The sequence below is a fragment of the Manacus vitellinus genome, unplaced genomic scaffold (genome assembly GCF_001715985.3).
Source record: "Manacus vitellinus isolate BGI_N305 unplaced genomic scaffold, ASM171598v3 scaffold_104_pilon, whole genome shotgun sequence".
Lineage (NCBI taxonomy): Eukaryota > Metazoa > Chordata > Aves > Passeriformes > Pipridae > Manacus > Manacus vitellinus.
In genome coordinates, this window is record NW_021938821.1 from 307878 (window position 1) to 328106 (window position 20229).

At 42.8% G+C, this 20229-nt stretch overlaps 1 protein-coding gene across 1 annotated transcript in view; it reads left to right on the top strand.

Moving 5' to 3' along the window:
* ATXN10 (ataxin 10) overlaps positions 1–20229 on the top strand; it is a 65966-nt gene that overhangs the window by 43081 nt on the left and 2656 nt on the right. Inside the window, exon 10 of the mRNA XM_029963731.1 lies at positions 6956–7019. Within this exon, the coding sequence (XP_029819591.1) occupies positions 6956–7019 (64 nt within the window). The remainder of the gene's footprint in view (positions 1–6955; positions 7020–20229) is intronic.

The following is a 20229-nucleotide window of genomic DNA, read 5'->3' on the forward strand; positions in this document are numbered from 1 at the left end:
CTGGCATTTATTTGTCCTTGCTGAATTCAGAGATTTCCAAGTAAGAGTTGTAATCCTTGATGCTGGGAGTGGAAGCAGTTTTGGAGTACAGTAGTGATGTGTGAGTGATGACACATGTGGCCTCCGTAGGGGTGTGTGTTCCTCCAAACAGAGTATGAGTTTGGAATGCTTTTCCTCCTTTTCCATTCCCACTCTCTCCAAGCTGTAAGCAGCCAGCAGTTTTCAGGGGTTTCAGCTGGGCTGTGTTTCAGGAGCAGCAAGGCAGGTGTGTGCAGGAGAATGGACTAAGTACCAGAACTGACAAGAGAAACAGAGCAAAGAGTCTGACAGTCACAAGGCTGTGGTGCTGATTTTTGGCTGTGATCATCTGTGGGACACTAATGAGGAAACCTTCAACAGAAACATTCTGTGGTAATGCAGTCTTCTGTCAATGTCAGAGATTTTCAGAATGGGGATATTTTATTGGAGTGCCTGGAATGTTGTTCCAGAAGAAAAGCTATCCTGATGTAATAGAAAATGTGAAACTGAAAAAAAAAAAACAAACCACCCCAAACAAACAAAATCCAAACAAAACAAAACCACCCCCACAAAAATCACAACCCAGTGCATGCAACCATCAAAGCAAAGTCCCTCATTTTAATTGAGAGATTCATAAAATGCTTTCTAAAGCTTGACATGGAAGACAAAAATACCATACCCACCAAAACAGTGGCAACTTGCCAGAAAGATTGGGAACTTCCTATTACAATGGTTATTACTGTGGCTGAAAGGAATTGTGTGACTTAGTCAACCTCTATCCCTGTGTTTTTTCGGAGCTTTGAAGTAATTTGAAGTCTTCAGTTCTATCTGCTTTGGAACCAAATACAGTTTTGAAATTTTGATGCTCCTGTACATGTGTTCAGTCACATAGCTAACTCTTAATTTCCTTTAGCTTTCTTTTTGTTCTGATGAAAGAAGAAAATTAAGAGAACCTCTTTTATAGCAGTGATTGGAAATCATCAGACTAGGATTGTCTGATTATTGGCTTTGGTGGGCTGAGAATGGGAGAGTGAGTGTCTGGAAGGACGGAAATGTGTGCTGTGGTGTTGATGCAGTTTTGTACCAGCTCAGTTGATTTGAAGTGCAGGACTTCTCTTGGATGATGCTCAGCACCATTGTTCTCTCTCACTGCTGCTGCCAGGACAGGCAAGTCTGGTGTGTCTCCAGCAACATCAGTCTTGTGCTGGACCTGCCTTTATCCAAGTCAGGTCACAGATCTAACCATAAACAGAGCCAAGGTCCTGCTCCTTATGGCAGCATCTCTTTGTTACTGAAAAGTGGCTTCTGGTTCAGGAACTGTCCAAGGCAATGAGCAAAGTGGGATTGTTTAAAAAACAAAAGTTCTACTTGTGTTACTGTCTCTTGCGGGAACCTATTCTCAATTCTCAAGTGTTTATATTATCATCTCAATGGCTGGAAAATCCTGTGTTTTGCTCTTGGAAAGACTAGTGGAAAAAACTATTCAGCAGCTGAGGTGGCTTGTTACCCTGTCCTGGTAGCTGGACACTCCAGTGTCTACTTGTTTTGGCTCAAGCCTGATGGTGTGCTTGTTACCTTCATCTTCCCTTCCCCTTCTAAATTAGCTCTCTGCAGAGAGTTTCAGGACATCACAAAGATATCCCACATTTTAGATTCTAAGATTTTTTTTTTAGTATTACTTTTTTGTTATAGGGGTTGCCTCTTGCAGGAGAGTTGAAATAAACCCCATGTCTCCTCTGGGAAATAATGCTGAAAGAGGGTGAATATATTTGAAATGAATGGAGCAGGAGCAGCAGGTTTTCTTGCCATGATTTCTGAATTTCAGCCATTGAAATGTTCAGTACCTGCTTAACTGGGCAGTGCAGAGGTGGAGGAGTGTTCTGGGGACTCGGCCTTGGCTGAAAGGGACATAAAGGACCCTCTTGGCTCCCAAAGTCATTCCCACTGGTGCAAGGAGCTCTCAGACGGGCTAAGCAAGTCTGCTGTGATGTCCTGGAGAAGGGAGCCTCTGTCCACAAGTATTTCAGTGGATCTGCAGGATGTGGTGAACTCCTATAATAGAGCGATGGCCGCAGCCGCCTCTGTTCTAAGCCAAAGTGCCTGGAGTCTGCAGTGGGCCCAGGAATCCACTGGCACCAAAGGACTGAAGGGTTCTTTTGCCTTTGTGAGTAGAATCTCCTGTATCTCCTGTCACTTCTGCTGCTTGGAAAAACAAACAAAAAAGCCCAAACCCAGGACTCGGAAATGAAAAAAACGAAATAAGTTTTTTGGTGCCATCATAGCTGTGCAGGAGCTGTTTGGGAACCTGATCACTTGGTACATTCCTACTTCTATTAAGCTGCTCTGTTACTCACACTGAGTGCTGGATTCTGCTCAGATGTCTATTCACTAATTAATTACCTACTTGTTGAGCAGGTTGTGGAGGAAATAGACTGCTGTTGGTCAGCCTGGTTGGTGTCTGGGTCTGAGGGATGTATTTACTTTACCTTGTCATTATGTAGTCATCATGTGGTACATTCAGATGGGACTCCATTAAAAGGCTTAAAAGTATCTGTAATGATGACCAAAGATTGGCAACAAATCCCCAATGTATATGTCATTGGATTCCTTGCCTTGGGCGTAATTCAGTCTGGCGTGATTGTCTGACTAAGAAAGTCATGCAGACTTATGAGACAGAAGGGATGGGAAGGGTCATAACCATTCACCTGCCTGGGGCAGGACCAGGTGGAGTGTTCATGGTTAAGGTTTGTCAGGTGGTTTGTGGAGACCTGTCTGCTCCAGGAGCCTGGGACTCGTGTTTCAGTGTGTTACAGTGCTCTGTGCATTCACCAGTTGAATCTGTCTGAGGGATGCAGGGATCAGAATTATTGTTAGACTCCTACTTTTAGCCTCGTGAGAATCAGCAGACAGGCAGATGAACAACCAAAGAGGTGCTCCTGGGAGGGGAAGTTGTGTAGTGGCAGTTTGAGCCCAGATCCACTGTGGACTAAGGCTGGGTTTGGTAACTGCTCAGCACAGCTGTACATGTGAACCAGGTGCTGCTGCTGGGTGGGCTTTGGTGTTTCCAGCTGTGTGACACAACTGGGAGCACTGCAAACAGTGAAGGAAGGAGCCAAGTCCATAAAAATGTGAAGTTTGCCTGTTTTGTTGCTCCCTGAAACGTTTTAAGTTCCACAATGTGAATTGAAATTGAATACTGTGGAGCTAAACATGATTGGAGACAGACTTTTGTCTGGTAGGAAACTGGTGATGTGTAATGAATGTTGTATCTGGAGGTTTTCCATGTGAATGGCTCCTGCTTGTTCCCGGGTTTTGACTCATTTCTAGAGTACGTTTTTCCTGCCCCAAACCTCTTTTAACCTAGAGATTTGTATTTCTGTTTTTCAGTGATTATCAGTAATGATTAAAGAGAGGAGCAAGTGTTAGCATGAGATGGATACTCAAACTCTAGTTCTCTTCTATTTCTGAGAGTGCATTTCCTTTTGCTTATCTGTAGTTTGGCCAAACTCAACTTATAAGAAATAGGAGTGTTTCTGTGCCTGAAACAAAGACCTTTCTCATTCTGCTTTCTGTGTCAACTGAAGGCTGAAAATCGTCACGTTCTGGTGGGAGAGCAGTTCATGTTCTAGCTGTTATCTGAAGACATGAGTGTTCTTTTTGTACTCTTAGTTGACTAGGTAGTATTTCCAGTTCCTGAAGTGTTAATTATTCTGTGGAGAGATTTTTTTTTTACTGGATTATTTTTATTTTTCCTGTTTCTGTCAGTGCAGTTGCTGGACCTGGAGACTCTGGTTGCATTTTACCAGATGCAGGCAGATCCATCAGCAAGCACTGTCATACTTGGAGAATTTACCTTCTTCCCCCTGACCTTGGCACTATTGCTGCTAGAAGGAAAGATTCAGTAAATAGGCTACAGTTAATTTATACTTTTTTTGGACTCTCTTGTGAACGATTGTGCTAATGATAATGGATTCAATGAGCTTTTGTAACACAGACCAGTGTGAGCAGTTCTGTTTATGAGACAGACACCGGAACGGTCCTATTCCTTAGTTTCTGTCTGTACTTTCTCCCCAAATCTGGATGGATTACAGCTAGTTTCACACCAGCCACTGTGTGTTTTTTCTCACAGGATACTTTCACACCATATTTAAAGTAAGATTTGAGTGTTGTGCGATATTGACTCCTTCCCTGAGCCCTGCAGAAGATCCCTGCAAAAGGTCCCGTACCTTGCTCTGCACTGGGCATTTCACAGACAGTTCTCTTCAGAGCAAAAACTGTAAGGCAAATAACTAGTGGGAAAAGTTTCCTGAGCCCTTTGAACTGGGCAGTGCAGTTGCCATGGTTGAGATGTAGGACGATTTCTTGATGTTTACAAAGTTCTGTGGTGAGGGAGGTTACAGGGAGATCAGAGTGAGAAGATGTGAGAGGCTCTCAGCGGTGCAGAGGGGACCCTGGGTGGGATGGTGATTCCTCCCTCTGGCTGTCTGTGGCACTCTCGCTGCAGGAACAGCTCTGCTCCCTGCACAGCAGCTGCTGAGCTGGCTCACACTGCAGCCAGCTCATTTCTGAACACAGGCACACATTTCAGGGGGCCATAAAATGCCCTTTCAGTGGATCACTGCTGGTTCAGGAACAGCTGGAATGAACTGCAACTTCTCTAGTGCTGGTTACTCACGGTTTGGTCTCTTCATCTCACGAGTCACTCAGAGGAGTACACAGATTTGTCTTGGGTGGGTGAGTTGTAAGGGTTGTTTCCTTGCTTCATTTCCCTGAGTAGGAAGTCACAGGTGGCACACTTAAGCTGTTAACATGGTGACAAAAGCTGTGCTGAACTCGAGCAAATGATATGTCCAGTTTAATGATGTGATACTCAAGAGTCTCTCAAGTCAAGAGACTCTAAGGGTGGGTGTGAGGCAGAGGTAGTTGGCACGAAGGTATCACTAAGGCTGTGGTGTGCTGCTGCTGTTCCCACTTAACTTTGAAGGAATCTCATCACATTCCCACAGCAACTTTTTGAAGCGTGTGTGGATTTTAATTAAAATTTTGCTTTCCCCAAATACTTACTTTGTTAACCAAACATCTTGGAGCATGGTTTGTTTCAGCTGACAGCACTTAATCCCGATTCATTTGCACTGTTCAGCGTTTCACTGGTGGACAATCAAAGGTACCATTGAGGGCACCTCAGGGTTTGGCTGCAGCCGAACATCAAAGGGCCAGCGTTTCCCCAGCACGTGCAAGGGCTGGGTTACTGGGAGGTCACTGCTGGCTCGGCCTTTGAAGTGTGATATCATCCATGGCCTCTGCAGGAGACACAAACATGTTGTGGATATTTTTAACCCTGTGTTATTAACTGTATTTCATGTAGGTAAAGCTGGCCATGTCAGCACAGATGGGGAAGTTGGGGTTTAAGACCTGACCATGCTCTTTGCTTTTCATACGTGTCAGGCTTGCCTGGCTGTGTGTCCTGTCTGTCACTGTTGCTTTCTCGTGTTATAGCTTGAGACTCTGCAGTAAGATTATCTGAGAAGAAACTGGTAAGAGGGGTGTGCTCAAATTTGTCTCTGAATTCAGTTTTACCGGTCCATTGGCTGTCAGGGATTTCACCTCTAAATCTCCTCCTACTTGACTGACTTCTCTTATCACAGAACTTGAACTTCAGAAAGCTGATGATCCTGCAGTGTAAACTTTGGGATTTATTGTTTTCCTTGGTACACGAAAGTGCATCTTGCTTGGGACAAAAAAGATGAGAGAGAGAATCCCGTCATCAAGCTGTGGCCTAAATTCTGTTTAAATTCCTTTGCCTGACAGTTCTTGGTTTGAGACTAAATTTTAAGGAATTAAAGAACTTAAGATTTGGACAAATACAATTTAGCTATCACAGAATGTTTGAGTTTGGAAGGAACTTCTGAAGGAACCTCTTGTCCAACCCCGTGCTTCAATGCAGGTGGGGTTGCCCAGGACCATGTGCAGGTGCCTTAAAGCATATAAATAATATATGAGTATAAGAATATAAACAATTAGTCCTCATCCTCTCAAGGTTTTTTAAAACTGCCTTTGAAATATATTTAAAAAGCTCCTGTGTCTTAAGAAGGTATTTTCAAGGTTGAAATTTTGCAGCTAGTTTAGAGCAGGGTTTCGTTTAAGTACATAGAACTTTCTAAAGCTGTAGCTGTGCATGCATGATGTTACAGTGTACCTTAGAAATCCACACAAGTCTCTTAGGAAATGTACTTCCCTTAAGATAATTCTGTTCCATATTTATTGTTACCATCAGCTCATCCCAAGTTCTGGGTAGTGTGTGTGTGTATTAGGGTTATACATTGTTATCTCACATACACACACATGGATCAGTGCAATTTGTGAATTCCCCTGGGTGGGGTATGGTCAGGAAACAAAAAGTGCCAGTTCTTGTGTTTGCTGGTTTGCTAATAACATGAAAAACACCTTCTCAGAGGAGAAATGTCAGTGGCTCTTACTTGATATAAAGAATCTGTCCTTGTGCACGTAGAGGTAACACGTTGTTTCTGAAGGTACAGGAGACGTGGCTCCCTGTGAACTTGTGTATGTGGGGAGATGTATTTTTCAACTTTTTTTTGCCCCTATTTTTCCACTCAGCAGTTTTTCCTGGTTCTTCCTTCTGGAAGCAAGCATGAGCTGTCACTGAGCATGGCTTGTCTGCCTCCATGTGAGAAGCCCCACAGAAAACACCTCAGTCAAACACAGGCTAAATGAAGGCAGAATGTGAAATCAGTGTCTGCTTGTGTTGTTACTGTTTTGATACTCACTGCTGACACCAGATTTACTCTGTAATGCCTGGTAGCTTGTTTAATATTTTGGATTAAACAAACATCTCTGTTACCTTTTCACATATTTCTTGCATGAAACATCATTTGTATTGTTGTGACATCCGTTAAATTAAACTTCTGTTTTTATTTAGGTGTATGAGTTGGATGGCATCCCCTTGATTCTGGACAACTGCAGCATTGATGACAACAATCCCTGTATCCTTTACAAAAGAGTTCTGTTTTTGAGTGTGACTCACGAGGAGAGGTGTGGGGTTTCACAGATGGGTGCCAGCACTGCTTTCACTGGGTGCCCAAGTGTGACTGGCCTCAGGACTTTCTAGGTTGTGTTTAAATGGTTCAGAAGTGAGCAAAGGCACAAATAGGCTTTCATGAGCTGGATTCTAAGTAAGTTGAATTGTGGTTATATTCTGTTTCCTAAAATAATAAATATTGCTGGTTTGCAAATGTCAGCTCAGAGAGCCAGCTGTGACAGGAATCTGAATCCAGACTCTGGCTGTTGTGTCAGATCTTGGAACCTTTGCTTCCATTGAAGCATCTGTTCAGGAGACTGAAACAGTACCCCATCAGTTCTCTGCACTTAATAAATGGGGTTGGGGAGGTTATTCTAAGCACAGAGTCAAGGCTAACAAGCTGTTGTAAGAATGTGTATAATTGAGAAAATCAATGGTGCTAATTACTGAAACGTTGGGGAGATTTTAATATACATGGTATTGTGCTTCATATTATCTTTTTCCTCGGGTTTAAGAGTAGAGACTTTCCAAGACAGATTGCTGTTAGAGAGAAATAGCTTTATATTGAAGAGAAGCAGTTGTTAAGCAGAGTTTCCCATCTCTTCAAGCACCACACAGTCATCCTGCCAAGTGTGTTCAGTCAGGGATTTTCTGCCATCTGACCATTAGCTCTGTGTGAGTTTCTGGTAAGTGTGTCTGGAAAGCAAATGCATTTCCTGTGTAGATTCATGTTGCCTTTCTTATACTGAACACATGAAACGAGCTTTCAAAATTAATTGATAAGGAAAAGGTCACTTCCTAACAAGTATCAAAAAAACCCACACAAAAATTAAGTTGTGAAAATGGTACATATTCTCTCAGTTGTGTGCTGTGGAACATCATCTACATATAAATATGTCTTGAAATAATGTAGATGACAGCATAAGCTGAGTGGAGGAGCAAGGAGTGTTAAGTATCCTCTGAGTTACTCACTTTATTGCTTTATGTGCACAAGTTTTACATTCCTCACTGTTTCTGCACCTGGAGACCTGGCAGTGTGGCTCTGGACAGGGCACTGAGGAGCAGAGTTGTACTTCTGTGGGGCCATTCAGGGAAGGGGCACTGCTGGATGAGGTGGGAAGGGCAGGGAAAGTTCCCTTTCCCTGAGCAGAAAAGCAGCCCTGAGAAAACCTGGTAGGGAGCTTTGGTCCCAAGTGACTTCTTTGCTGGAAAGCACAGCTGTGCAACTACCTCTAGAATGTCTTTCTAGGATTAATCCTTCATTTTAGCTGTTAGTAAAAGAGGATAAAGTTGGAGGCCTTCAAAGGCTGGAGTTCTAATTTACAATCTTGAATGAAATGAAAATAAAATACCCTGGGAGTCTTTACTGCATTTTGAGCAATGTGGGACTTCTTACACCTTTTGATACAGGCTGACATTTTATGGCTGCACCATAAACTTCTTACCAGAGGATAAAATTTTGTTTACTTGGTTTTTAAAGACATCATAACTGTGTGAGCTTTCACCACTGATCCATGGCACAGAGTGCAGGGGGATACAGGCGAGTGAGCAGCATGTGGGCAGAGGGGCCGGGTTGGCCGTGCAGCTCCTGGCTGCTGCTCTGACCTCGTGCTGTTCCAGGTGCTCTTGTGCTACATGAAGTTAGTGATCCCCTGCCTCTGACATTCCTCATCTGCTGCCTTCCCAGCAGAACTTACACAGGGAAGCAGAGGAGGAGTTGGCAGTTTAGCTGTTTCTACTTTCATCTGCTTTGCAGCATATTCTGCTGCCTGTGGACACCACAAACCAGGTCCTCAGCAGCACGTGGGGCCTGACTCCACTGCATAACAATTGCATCATCTCTGAAGAGATTCAACTGTTTCTTTGCTCTCTTTGTGCACCCCAGTCCTGCCTGGCACAAATCCCAGAATCCCAGGATGGGTCAGGCTGGAAGGGACCACAGTGGCTCATCTGGTCCCACCTCCCTGCTCCAGCAGGGCCAGCCCAGAGCACATGGCACAGGATTGTGTCCAGAGGGGTCTGGAATATCCCCAGGGAGGAGACTCCACACCCCTTCTGGTCTCTGTTGAGGGCTGGGTCACTGCCCAGCAAAGAAGTTCTTCCTCGTGCCCAGGTGGAACTTCCTGGGCATCAGTTCCTGCCCATTCCTGCTGTGCCATTGCTGCCCACCCCTCCCAAGCAGAGCCTGCTCCATCCTCTGCCCCCTCCCTGCCTCCAAATTACATGTACAAAATTTTCTGAAGAAAAAAATGTAACTTTAATGGTAAAAGCGATAGGATTTTCTTCCTGGATGAAAAAAATAATTTCCCTAAAGTATGCAATTCATCAGGAGAAGCTGGACTGCCATTTTATATGTTAAAGAGCTCTTTATTACTTTTGAGAGGAAAAATTCTTTGATGAGTCTTATTGTTTGTAGCATATGGAAGAATGCTGCAAGAGGAAATGGGTCTGCTCTCATCTTAAAATAAATTCCTTTGTAAACCTGTCATTACCTTAAAATTGCGTGCTGTGAGATCCTGAACAGTTCTGTAGCATCCATAGAACTACCAGGGAGTTTGTAGCTTACAAAGTTCAACTGACATGTTTGCATTGCTCTAATTAATTGTTTAAATTCATCTTTCAGTGCCCAGTGTGGGAGAACTGTTACCTTGTCTAATTACACCTCAGACTTGTAACCTTTACATTTATACGAACAAGGAGTATTTTTTCCTTCAGGATATTTGATGAGTACAGGCCAACAAAGCACCACCCTCATTGGTAGCAGACACCAACATGATTATGGACAGTTAAGAACAAATTTGCTGTACCTCTGTAATTATTCAAATTGGTATTTTAAATTTGCAGCTACTACAACTTTGCATGTTTCCAAGTAAATTCAATGGAGAAGTGCTGAAAGATGCCAGATTTTCAACTGTGAGCTGCTGGGCTTTTAGCACAGGGGAAAAGGTAAGCAGAGTGAGACTAGAGTTCATTGAAGACCTCAGAGCCTGAGGAGTTAAACTTCAGAGGAGGCTGAATATCACTTTTTCTATACCCTTTAAATCTTCTGTCTGGGACTGGCTGCACCCTAATCATAACTGTCCCTCTGTATTTAATAGCAGTCAGGCTATTTCAAAATGCAAGTGGAATAATTTGCCTTTAGATTAAGGAGAGGTCCTTTCATGAGCTATTTATTTTAGTTCTGAAAATTCAGTTTCTTGTTCTGCTTCTGAAAAGTTGGAAACCTTTTGCTTTACCTTTGTAACCTGTGTTTAAGAACAAAGAAATTAGGCATGCCACAGGGTAGCAGAGTGGGTTGGAGATGCCTATCTGGGTAATACCAATAAAAAATTTACTCCAAATCCTGCTTTTCAGGTTATTTGAAGAAAATATATGTTACTGTGAGGATATATGTTTATATATATGTCTGTGTGTGTGTATACACACATATATGTTATATATACAAGTAAACACCTAGCTAACTATGTTTTAGGAGTAAGAATTTTCAGCATTTGTGAAAGGAAAACCTGTGGTTGCTGTGAACATCCATTTACAGATCCCTTAGTTTAAATGATGTATGAAAATGTAGAAAATGTAAGATAATTTTTAGATACTCCTTCCCAAAACTGCTTCTATTATATTCAGTCTGAAAGTCATCTGAGAGGTAGATTGAAAATACTTCTGACTTGATGGCAGCAGCAAGTATAATTGTGGTTCATGAAACTGGCTGAAGCTGGAGGAAATCAAGTTGCTCTGGTCTACAACAATGGCAGTTTGTTTTTGGGAGATGCCAGCAAGGACTTTTGGGGGAGCTGACAGACATTTTATTTCTAAGTTACAGAGTGCAACCTAAACCAGGCCACATGCTGTAAAAAAGCCTCCCCGCTGAATGGAGGCCAGTGGAGAGCAAAAATAGGAGTGCGAGTTGAGTTTTTAGAGTGAACCATCAGAGAGTTGAGCATTTTCACGTACATGTGGCTATCCCATGAGTGTTGCCAAAAAATACAGCATAATGTCACACCAGTAGTGGTTGCCTTCCTTTGGAAAGCTCCCTTCAGGCACTGCCAGTGCATTAAGTAGCTGGATGTGACCTATTTGGTTCTGTATTTTCACAAGCATACATGAAATCATGTTACTGAGTGGGTATGGTTCTGTAAAGGACCCAGGGTACTGATGAGAGCAGCAATGAACTCTTCATGCCCAGTCAAGTTTTGCCCACCTGGAGGATCTTTGGGGTCCCTTCCAACCCAGGCTGTTCTCTGATTCTATGGAATTCCCCTTCTCCTTGTCACTTTGCTACTTGCTTTGCTGCACAAGTGAGTTTGAAATAAGTAAGTTTAAAGTTTGCCTGGACCAAAGTGAAGTATATTCTTTGGTAGAGGGCTTCAATTTTGCATTATTTCTGGTTGCTGCTGTTACCCTTGTCCTTGGATGACACAGAGCACTACCAACATCTTACTTTCTGTCAGCCAGTACTGAGTGTGTCCCTGTGACTTTAACAACCACGACAGACAGCAAGTTTTTAGTTGGTCAGCAGTGGAGGGATGGGACCTGTCAGCACAGGTTAAGAGCATAAATCTGTCTGCTCATAGTGCCAAAGGTGAAGCAAAATATCAGCTGAGTGGAAGCCAACTCTGCCTGTTCTCACTGGCACAGGTTGCCCAGAGAAGCTGTGGCTGCCCCAGCCCTGGAAGTGTCCAAGGCCAGGTTGGATGGGACTTGGAGCAACCTGGGCTAGTGGGAGGTGTCCCTGCCCATGGCAGGGGGTTGGAAGCAGGTGATCTTTAAGGTCCCTTCCCATTCTATTCTATGATTCTACTGCAGATGGAACTAGGAGAGCAAGAAGAAGTCACTTATTGTCATGCTCCAGTTCAGACTCATTGAACTGTGTGTGCTGAGAATTCATCTTTGGAGAGAGTGGAGGATCCCTGCTCTGGGCATGAGCACAAAGCTGAGCTGCCTGTAACTGTGAGGGCCAGAGGAGAAGCTGGAACAGGTACAGGGGTGGTTATTCATTGAACAAGAACAGTCTGAGAGGGGCTTATTTCTTTCACCTGACTGAGCAGATCAGATCCTGTCCTGTTCCTGCAGGTTGCTGGGAATTCTTTGGAGCCGTGTTTTATGAGAGACAGTGGATCCCAGGGGCCTGTGTGGCTCAGAAGGGAATCCCCCAGTGTTGTATCAGGGTGGAGTTTTTTGGGCTGCACTTTCTTCAGTGATTCCCAAGAAGCTTCAAACTTTGTGTTATTTCTGCTGGTGAAAGGGGACAACCATAGCTATTCTACTGGCTGTGGTAGGGAGGGTCACCTGTCTGCTGCTGTCACTGTGTGACAGGGTGATTTTGACACCCTTGAAAGAAGCATTGCAAGTTATCCAGTTTTGTTCTTACAGCAGTGATAATGGACCAAAGGGGTCTGGATTCCACTCCAGGTAGGACTTTCAGTATATTATCTGAAATGTCCTCAGTGGGATTATTACAAAGCTCCAAAGGGGGAGGATCTGGGCACATGCTCCCTGTTGGAAGGGGCACAGGAGGCATTTGTGTAACCTGATCTTGCTTTAAATCACACTTGACATTTGCTGCACATCTGAAGAGATGGGATAACACAACTTCCATGTCTTAGGCCACTGTTTATCTTTCCTTGATGCTGCAAACTCTTCAGGGCAAAACTTGGTGAAAGGTGAAGAACCCCAATCAAAAAACTTGTTGCATTAAGCATGATATTTAGTAGATCTAAATTCTGACTCAAAGACTGCACTTCTGAAGTATTTATTGCCAGAAACTTCATCTTAGAATGAAAACAAAAATGTAGAGATTTCTCGTGAGAGGTTGCATGTCTACTAACTCTATCAGTAATCCCAACTGTTCCCCAGGAACAACTTCTTTCCTATCAAATGCAACATTCTCCTCATATGAGAAAGACTTGAGACCACAAAAGGAATGCAGTGTGCAGTATAGAAAAAGATGCTCCAAGAAATTAAAGCATTTGCCCTTTTTTGTCTTCCAGAAATGACCACAGATTACACTTTGTGTTCGGACATTTACAATTCCTAATGGTATATTTCAGGTTGCAGGTTCTATAATTTCTAAAATTCAGTTTTTAGAACAGCTGCAGGATGATTAAAATACTGAAAATACTGTAAAAAATATTGAAATTCAGAGGTTTTTTTGGGGGGAGGGTGTTGGTGGTATTATTAATTTCCTTGAGAATTTATAAAATCCTGAGGCAGATTTGCAGAGATGTGAATATGAATCTGTTCTTTAGTGTCTCGTTCCTGGCCAGGAATGAGCTGTGACCCAGGAATGCTGAGTGACAACAGCCCTCCTTAAGAAGTGTGTGATGTTCAGGGTCCCTCTGAGAGCTGGAGGAAGTGTAACAGAGCTGTACAGAATGCAAGAAGGCTCTTTCAAATGTTACATTCTAATATTTCTAATCCCCTGAGAGGGGTAATCTCTGTAGGCACCAACTCATGCATGTAAAAGTGAGGAATTAAAGTTAATAACTCTATTTCTAAACCAAATATTGTCATATTTGTCCTCTGCCCTAATCCTCTTGGTGGACTTAAATCCATGACAGGCTTCAATTCTTGAAAGAAAGCAGATCTCTAGTTACCAGGAGCACCCAAAAAAAAAAAAAAAAAGAAAGAAATGAAGAAAATATATAATATTTCACTGCTTTTATAGCTCAAACAGCTTGCTTGATTTTTCTGTAGACTTTCTTTTGACAAATTCCCCTCTGGGCTGAGACAGAGCACTAGAAATTTGAGAGCCAAAGGTTTTGGTTTTTGTTGGTTTTTTTTTAAGTAAAGCTAGGAGTGGTTCAGAAATATTGTTGAGAATGGAATGCCTTCTACAACCACCTTATCATATTTCAGTCTGTCTTGACATTTTTTCTTGTGCATACCTCCAAAGAACATTGGGATGTCATCTGGCCAGTGCTTTGCATAGTAGCTTTATTCTGGCATTTTCCTGTTGCCCCACTTTTGGTCACTGTTATTAGAACAGTTTTACCTTCAGGTGGTGAGTGCCTTGTCCTTTGTAGCTCCTTCCTGAGCCCGCAATGATCTGCCCTCACTGCCTCAGATCTTTGGTTAAACTGTCCTTTCGGTTCCCAAATGGTTTCCCTCACCTTTCCTATCACTCTGGGTGTATTTGCAGTCCCTTCCACTGACCCTGTGGGTTTGTTCCTTTCTCCTGGTGTGTGGAGATTTCCTGAAGGAGGTGCAGCCCTTTCCTGAAATCCTAGATGGAATTGTGGCTAATGGCTATTTTGCTAAATGCATACTTGGTTATAATTTAGATGCATCTTTGGAAACACCCATTCATTTTAACCATTGTTGGTTTTGGGTGCACACTGGGCATCAGTTGGTGTCTGTGAGGATGGAACTGGAGTTTCATTTACCTTCGTTGTTCTGGTTATTTGTCATAAAGTGACATTTGACATGACCATAAGCAGCAGGGGGGAGTTATTCAGAGACCCTGAATCAATAAAATGCTCACGTATTTTGCTGAAAGATAAGCTGGCATACAGATCCTTGTGGAATCTGTATAAATGGATGAATCCCTAGAGATTATAAACAGAAAAAGAACTTCAATCCAGATTGTGTCAGCTCAACTTGTCATCTACCTTAGAGTGGTAAGTTATAATTAGCTTTGCCACATGCCAGATATGAGCCAGGTTGGGTTTTTAAGTGTGGTGCCAAATTCTTGAAAGAATTATTTGGCTTCTATAATCTCCATGTTAAAGCATTTTAGAAAAGCTGGTTATTTCTCTATGCATATAAATGCACGTGAATATATTTCTGTGTGAAGGTGGAACCTCTTTCTTTCCATGTCCCAGGACATTTAAAAGGACCACACCAGCGATATGTAATCAGTTTGTGGACACAGATACCATCCCCCATCCCCCTGTGCTTCATATCTCAATGTTTGTGGCAGGTTTTAATAGTAATTTGAGACACGAGTTTCAGCTTCATGGAATTTTTGCATTTTTTTCCGTACCTGGGAAGAGAAGATAAGCTGAGGCACTGTTAGCAGTTAGGTGACAGCAACTGAAGGTTTTTCTTTATAACACAACAGCCTCCTAACCCTGGTACCTGGTAGGGATAACAAACAGATTTAGTTGTCATGAACTCTTAAAATGGGATTAGTGTAAGAGAAGGGACTGTAAGAGCAGAATATTTTGACTGTGGAGCACTAACTTGAGATTGATCAAGAGTGTGATTATTTCTGTTTTAAAACCAGATGATTTATAGTTGCTCATAAATTATGGGTTTCTATTAAAAATGTAAGTCATAATTTTAAAAAAAATTGGCAGTCTAAGCAGCACAAATGAATGTGTCATATTCATGGTTTTAAGCTAGTATTACAAGTCTGAGTATAGGGCAAAGGAAAACAAACTAGAGGTTATGGCTTAATTTTTTTTGGAAGTTCTGTAAGTTTTGGCATAAGAGACATTATAATAAAAATAGCCTGACAGAGCTAAACATGTCCTATGGCTTTTGTAGCTCTGGAGTGCTTGACCCAGATTTTGTGTTTAAGTTCATAGTATGCTAAGGTGTTTTGGCACTGGGTTTTTGAGTCCCACAGAGCACGAAAGGCAGCACATAGAATATAGATTAAATGTTTAGCTGGCAAGCATTAGAGGCTAATAACAGTCTGGGTGTATAATACTGCTCAGTGTGTCTTGTGTGAACTGTTAACCCAGATATACCAATGGGAGAACAGTCCCCACGTTGGTGCAGGTAAGAGGGGCCTCAGTACCCGGAGTGCTGGAGCAGTAAACACCATTTAATGACCCTGGGGGGCCGTTCAGCTGCACCTCACTGAGGGGAGGGGGGAGGTAAAGCCTTGGAGCTCAGAACGAGCCTCGTGCTTTGCTCTGGCTCTCAGGATTGAACAGTGCTGAAAATGGCCCTGGGAGCACAGCTGGGAGTGAGAGGGCAACTGGATATTGTGAGCTGCTGGGGTTCACTTTTCCTGAATTACTCATAGCCAGGGGAGCAGGCAGCTGCCCTGCACCTGGAAGCAGACATACAGCACATTTGGGCAGAATGTTTTACCTAGCTCTGGTACCTGTGCTTCAAAAGGGATGCTGAAAAATCCAAGTGGAGGGACAAGACACAAGAACTTTGCAGAGCTTGGAATATCTCCCTTGGTTTCTTAGTTTAGTTCATGCCAAAGATGCTTTATCAAGTGCCTTGGTTATGATGTGGGAATTATTTCTTTTAAATCTATAATGAAAATCAGTGTTTGGAAGCAACTCTGAACAAATCTAAACCAGAAATAAATCACAGGCTGTAACGAGTGAGAGATTTACCTCCTGGGACAGTTTATTTAGGGACACAGTGGAATCTCCCAGTCAACACTGAAAGTCCCTCAGAAAAAGCCAGGAAAATATCTTGTATGTGAAACAGAATTGACAGGCTTGATTTCCTGAGGGGCTGAGCTTTGCTCGTCTGTGTTTGTGCAGAAGTGTTGGGCAAAAGAGGTCTAGTTGTCCATTCTGGTCTTAAAATTATATTTGTTGACCATGGACACTTAAATAGGTGAGCTCTCACTGAAAGTCATAGGTGAGATTTAACATTCCTGTCTGCTGGTTATACAGAAGATAAAAGTCTCTGTATCCCATAGGGCACACTTGAAAAATGGATTCATCATTGCAGATGATGGGTAGGATGCTCAGAGACAGAGATAAACACAAGTAACCAGAAAGATGGTGCTTGTCTGCACGAGGAAGGCAGAGCTACTGGTGTGGCAGGTTAGTGAAGGCCTGGGGACTGGAAAAACTCTTTAATGTACAATTGTTTTGTGCTACAGATGTTTCCTATTTTTTGTAGGCTGTGAATCACAGAGAGTGTTGCCTTTGTACTGAAACTGGATGCCTTTGAGGTGAGTGGTTTGAAGTGAGGAGAGGGAAGGGCAGGTGCAGGTGAGGAGAGGGAAGGAGGGAAGGCCAGGCTGCCATGGCACAGAGTCTGGTGAGGCTCTGCTGCCACGCTGTGGCGGGGATGGAGCCTTGTTTGGCACGGCAGGGTCCAGCCCTCCCACCCCTCCATTGCACCAGGTGAGAGGTACCTGCAATAGGAATGAACCTCTGCTTTCCCTTCCCCGTGTTACAGATCTTATCCCTAAAGAGTGTGGTCAGGAATAAAAGCCTCTCCCAGCATCCAGGGGCACCTCTGTACCTTGGAGGCTTCTGGGTTAAATGGGTTCTGACTCTGCAAGAGCCGGGCAAGGAAGCAGTGACATTCCCAGTTCATACAATACTGCTTTTGAAAGCTCACTTGATCATCCAGAGTGTGGTGACTGCGTCATAGGTGGTAAGAACTGCTCTGGAATATAGGAAAATACAGGCAATTGGAATATTGTAGATTTTTTTTTTTGTTCTACCTTCTAGGCAGAGCATTTTAAGTTTGTATAGGCTGAATTCATGAAGTTTTCTGATGCTGATAATTCAATGTGAGGTATAAATAAAGTCCAATGCATTAATTCTAAAAATATAAATTAGGCTTTTGAAAATAGGTAAGTCAATTAAGATAAAACCTTTCGTTCTTTACATTTTCTGTTACTACATTTTTGGTAATGTCTTAAGCACAAGTAGACTTGACTTTAAAAGGTAGAGGAGTTGTACTAAATTGCTGTCACCTTATGCAGCTCCTAGGACTTGCTAAAACTACTAAAACCCCCAAGATGAAGAAACCTGTAGAGCTTTGTAAGTGCTTTGGCTGCTGGTGGGACCAGAACTACCTGTCTGCTGCGTGTGGTCAGTCCCAGCACGTTGCTCCCAGCTGGGCTGGGCAGTTGTGGTAGTTGTCCAGAGACCTCTTTAATGGGGAGAGGAGGTACCTTCAAGGTGCTGTAAAAGGAAAGTGCTTCAAAGGACTGAAAGGCTTGAAGGGGAGATGGTTTGTCTTTTCAGTGTGGTCCGGTCACGTCTGCAAGTGGAAGTGACTCTTCTAACATGACACTTCAGTATTTCATTCCAGTCTGCAGAAGTTTGAATCAAAATTGGATTATTTGTTGAAGACCAGAAAGAAATACAATTAACAAGAATTGTATTTTTATTATCTCTGGGTTTTAGCCCTGTTCCAGAACAGGTCCTGTAAATGGCTTTAGCTGGGGGTTGCATAAACAGCCCATTTGACAAGAGTTCCAACCCACGGGAGTTGACTTTCTTAATAAGGTTTTGTATCTCCTCCTATATTTGATTAAAATATAGTTGATATTTAAATAATAAAAATCCATTTTAAATGAGGTAATGGGCTAGAACAAAGAATATCCTCTTTTTCTCCTAAGACCTAATTACTCTTAAGGAAGAAAGTTCCTAAGTAGTGATTTAATTATGGAAAACTGACTGTAGTGCAGGAAATGGTCTAACTTAACAAAAAAAGTCCCTACACTGTGTAATAAATCAAACCCTCCACCAAGAATGTTGTATTTAGAGATTCCTCAGTATTAATAACTATGAAGAGGACTTAGGAAAACAGATGTATGCATGTCATTCTCCTTGTCATTGTTCTTCAGTATCCTGTATTAGTTCATAGTAATACTTAACTTTCAAAACTTGCCTTTTTCAAGCAATGTACTTCCAAGGTTCCTTGTGCATTGCTGTGCATTTGCCTCGTCAGCCTCAAACCTCATTAATAACTTTGTCTGCTCTCTGTCATCCCTAGAATCCAGATTGCTTTGTGGGACAGTTTGTAGGGGTCCTGATGGCTGCACTGGGCTTGTCAGGAATGTTCAGTCCCAGCTGGAGTTGGTACTCTGGGAGTGAGAAGCTGGAATACTCTCTGAGAACTGGTCTGCACATCCTGCTCCCCAGTAATGCACGGCCACGGGGGGTTGGTTGGGGACTCCTGGCAGGGCATGGGGGTACTTTCACACCCCATTAAACCTACAGACCAGTCACTGGGCTCCTGCCTTGACTCCAGCAATGTCTTGGACCACAATCCAAGGGAAAAGAAGCAGGAGAATTGTGAAAAGTTTCCTTTGCAATCAGTGGCCAAACTTCCACAGGATTTAGTGAGGTAGATTTTCATGGCTTCCAGATAGTAACATTTCTCATCCCTTAGGGCTGATCTTCTCCAACTCTCTTCCTTTTTCTCTGTGTTCCCTCCTCCCTGACAGTTGAAGTTACAACCCAGAGGAGTGGAGATGATTTTAAATTTTAAATTGTGGAATGAAGCTGTTGCCCTGTCTTCCATGCTTGTGTAGGTTGATTCAGTTTTGTTATTGTTTGTATAGGTCAAAATACCATAGGAATCCCATAGCACACAGTACTGAAGGGTTTTGGAAAAGGGTAGCTATAAATGCACAGAAATGTTTGCTTTCAGTCCCTAAACAGATAGTCTGGTGATGAGGCTTCTGCAAAATGAAATTAATTGTTTTCTTCCTTTTGTATGCCCTCTTCCCTGTGACAGAATATCATCATCTTCACTTGTCTGTAATGTTGATTCATTTGAGAGTGCAATACACCCTGTTGGAAGAATGCAGACAAGTCTGTGCCATGAGATCTGCTGCACTTGCTGTGTTCCTTCTCTTTGGTGCAGTTTCACAACAAACAGGCTCATGCTCTTATTTGTAGTAACTATGGCAACTTTAGAAGCTCTCTTTCTAAAGCTGAGCATACAATAAAGTGCTTAAAGTGTTGGTAGGATTAGAGACTCTCGAATATGTTTAATTTTCTCCCTGTGTCTCTGTCTTTGGAGAGGAGCAAGAGGGTAATGTGAGTATTAGGGTTTTAATCTGGCTTTAATCTCGCTGACACTCAGGTCTGCCCGAGCCTCCCCCAGCAGGAACAAGGGGTCATGAATATTCATGGTGCGGGCACAATGGGCAACCTACACACAGAAAGGAGCTTGTGAAGGAGGGAAAATGTTATTGAAACCAGTCTGCAGCTTCAGCTACAGTAGTCAATAATGATAAATGCCAGAATGGTGATAGAGTTCATAAGATAATGGGGATGTCTGAGATATTATGGAAGCATGGATGGATCTGGTAATGGGGAAACAGCGTTTGCTGTGGGGTTTAGCAGTGGGTTTGTGTTGAGGGACATAAGGATGATGGTAACAGGATTATTCCCAAAGCTAATGCACACAGGCATCTCTGCGAGTACTTTAGTGTCTGTGTGGCACTTTGTGAGACTGAGAACTGTCACTCTGAAAACTGCTCTTATTCCTGTAGGAGGTTTTCT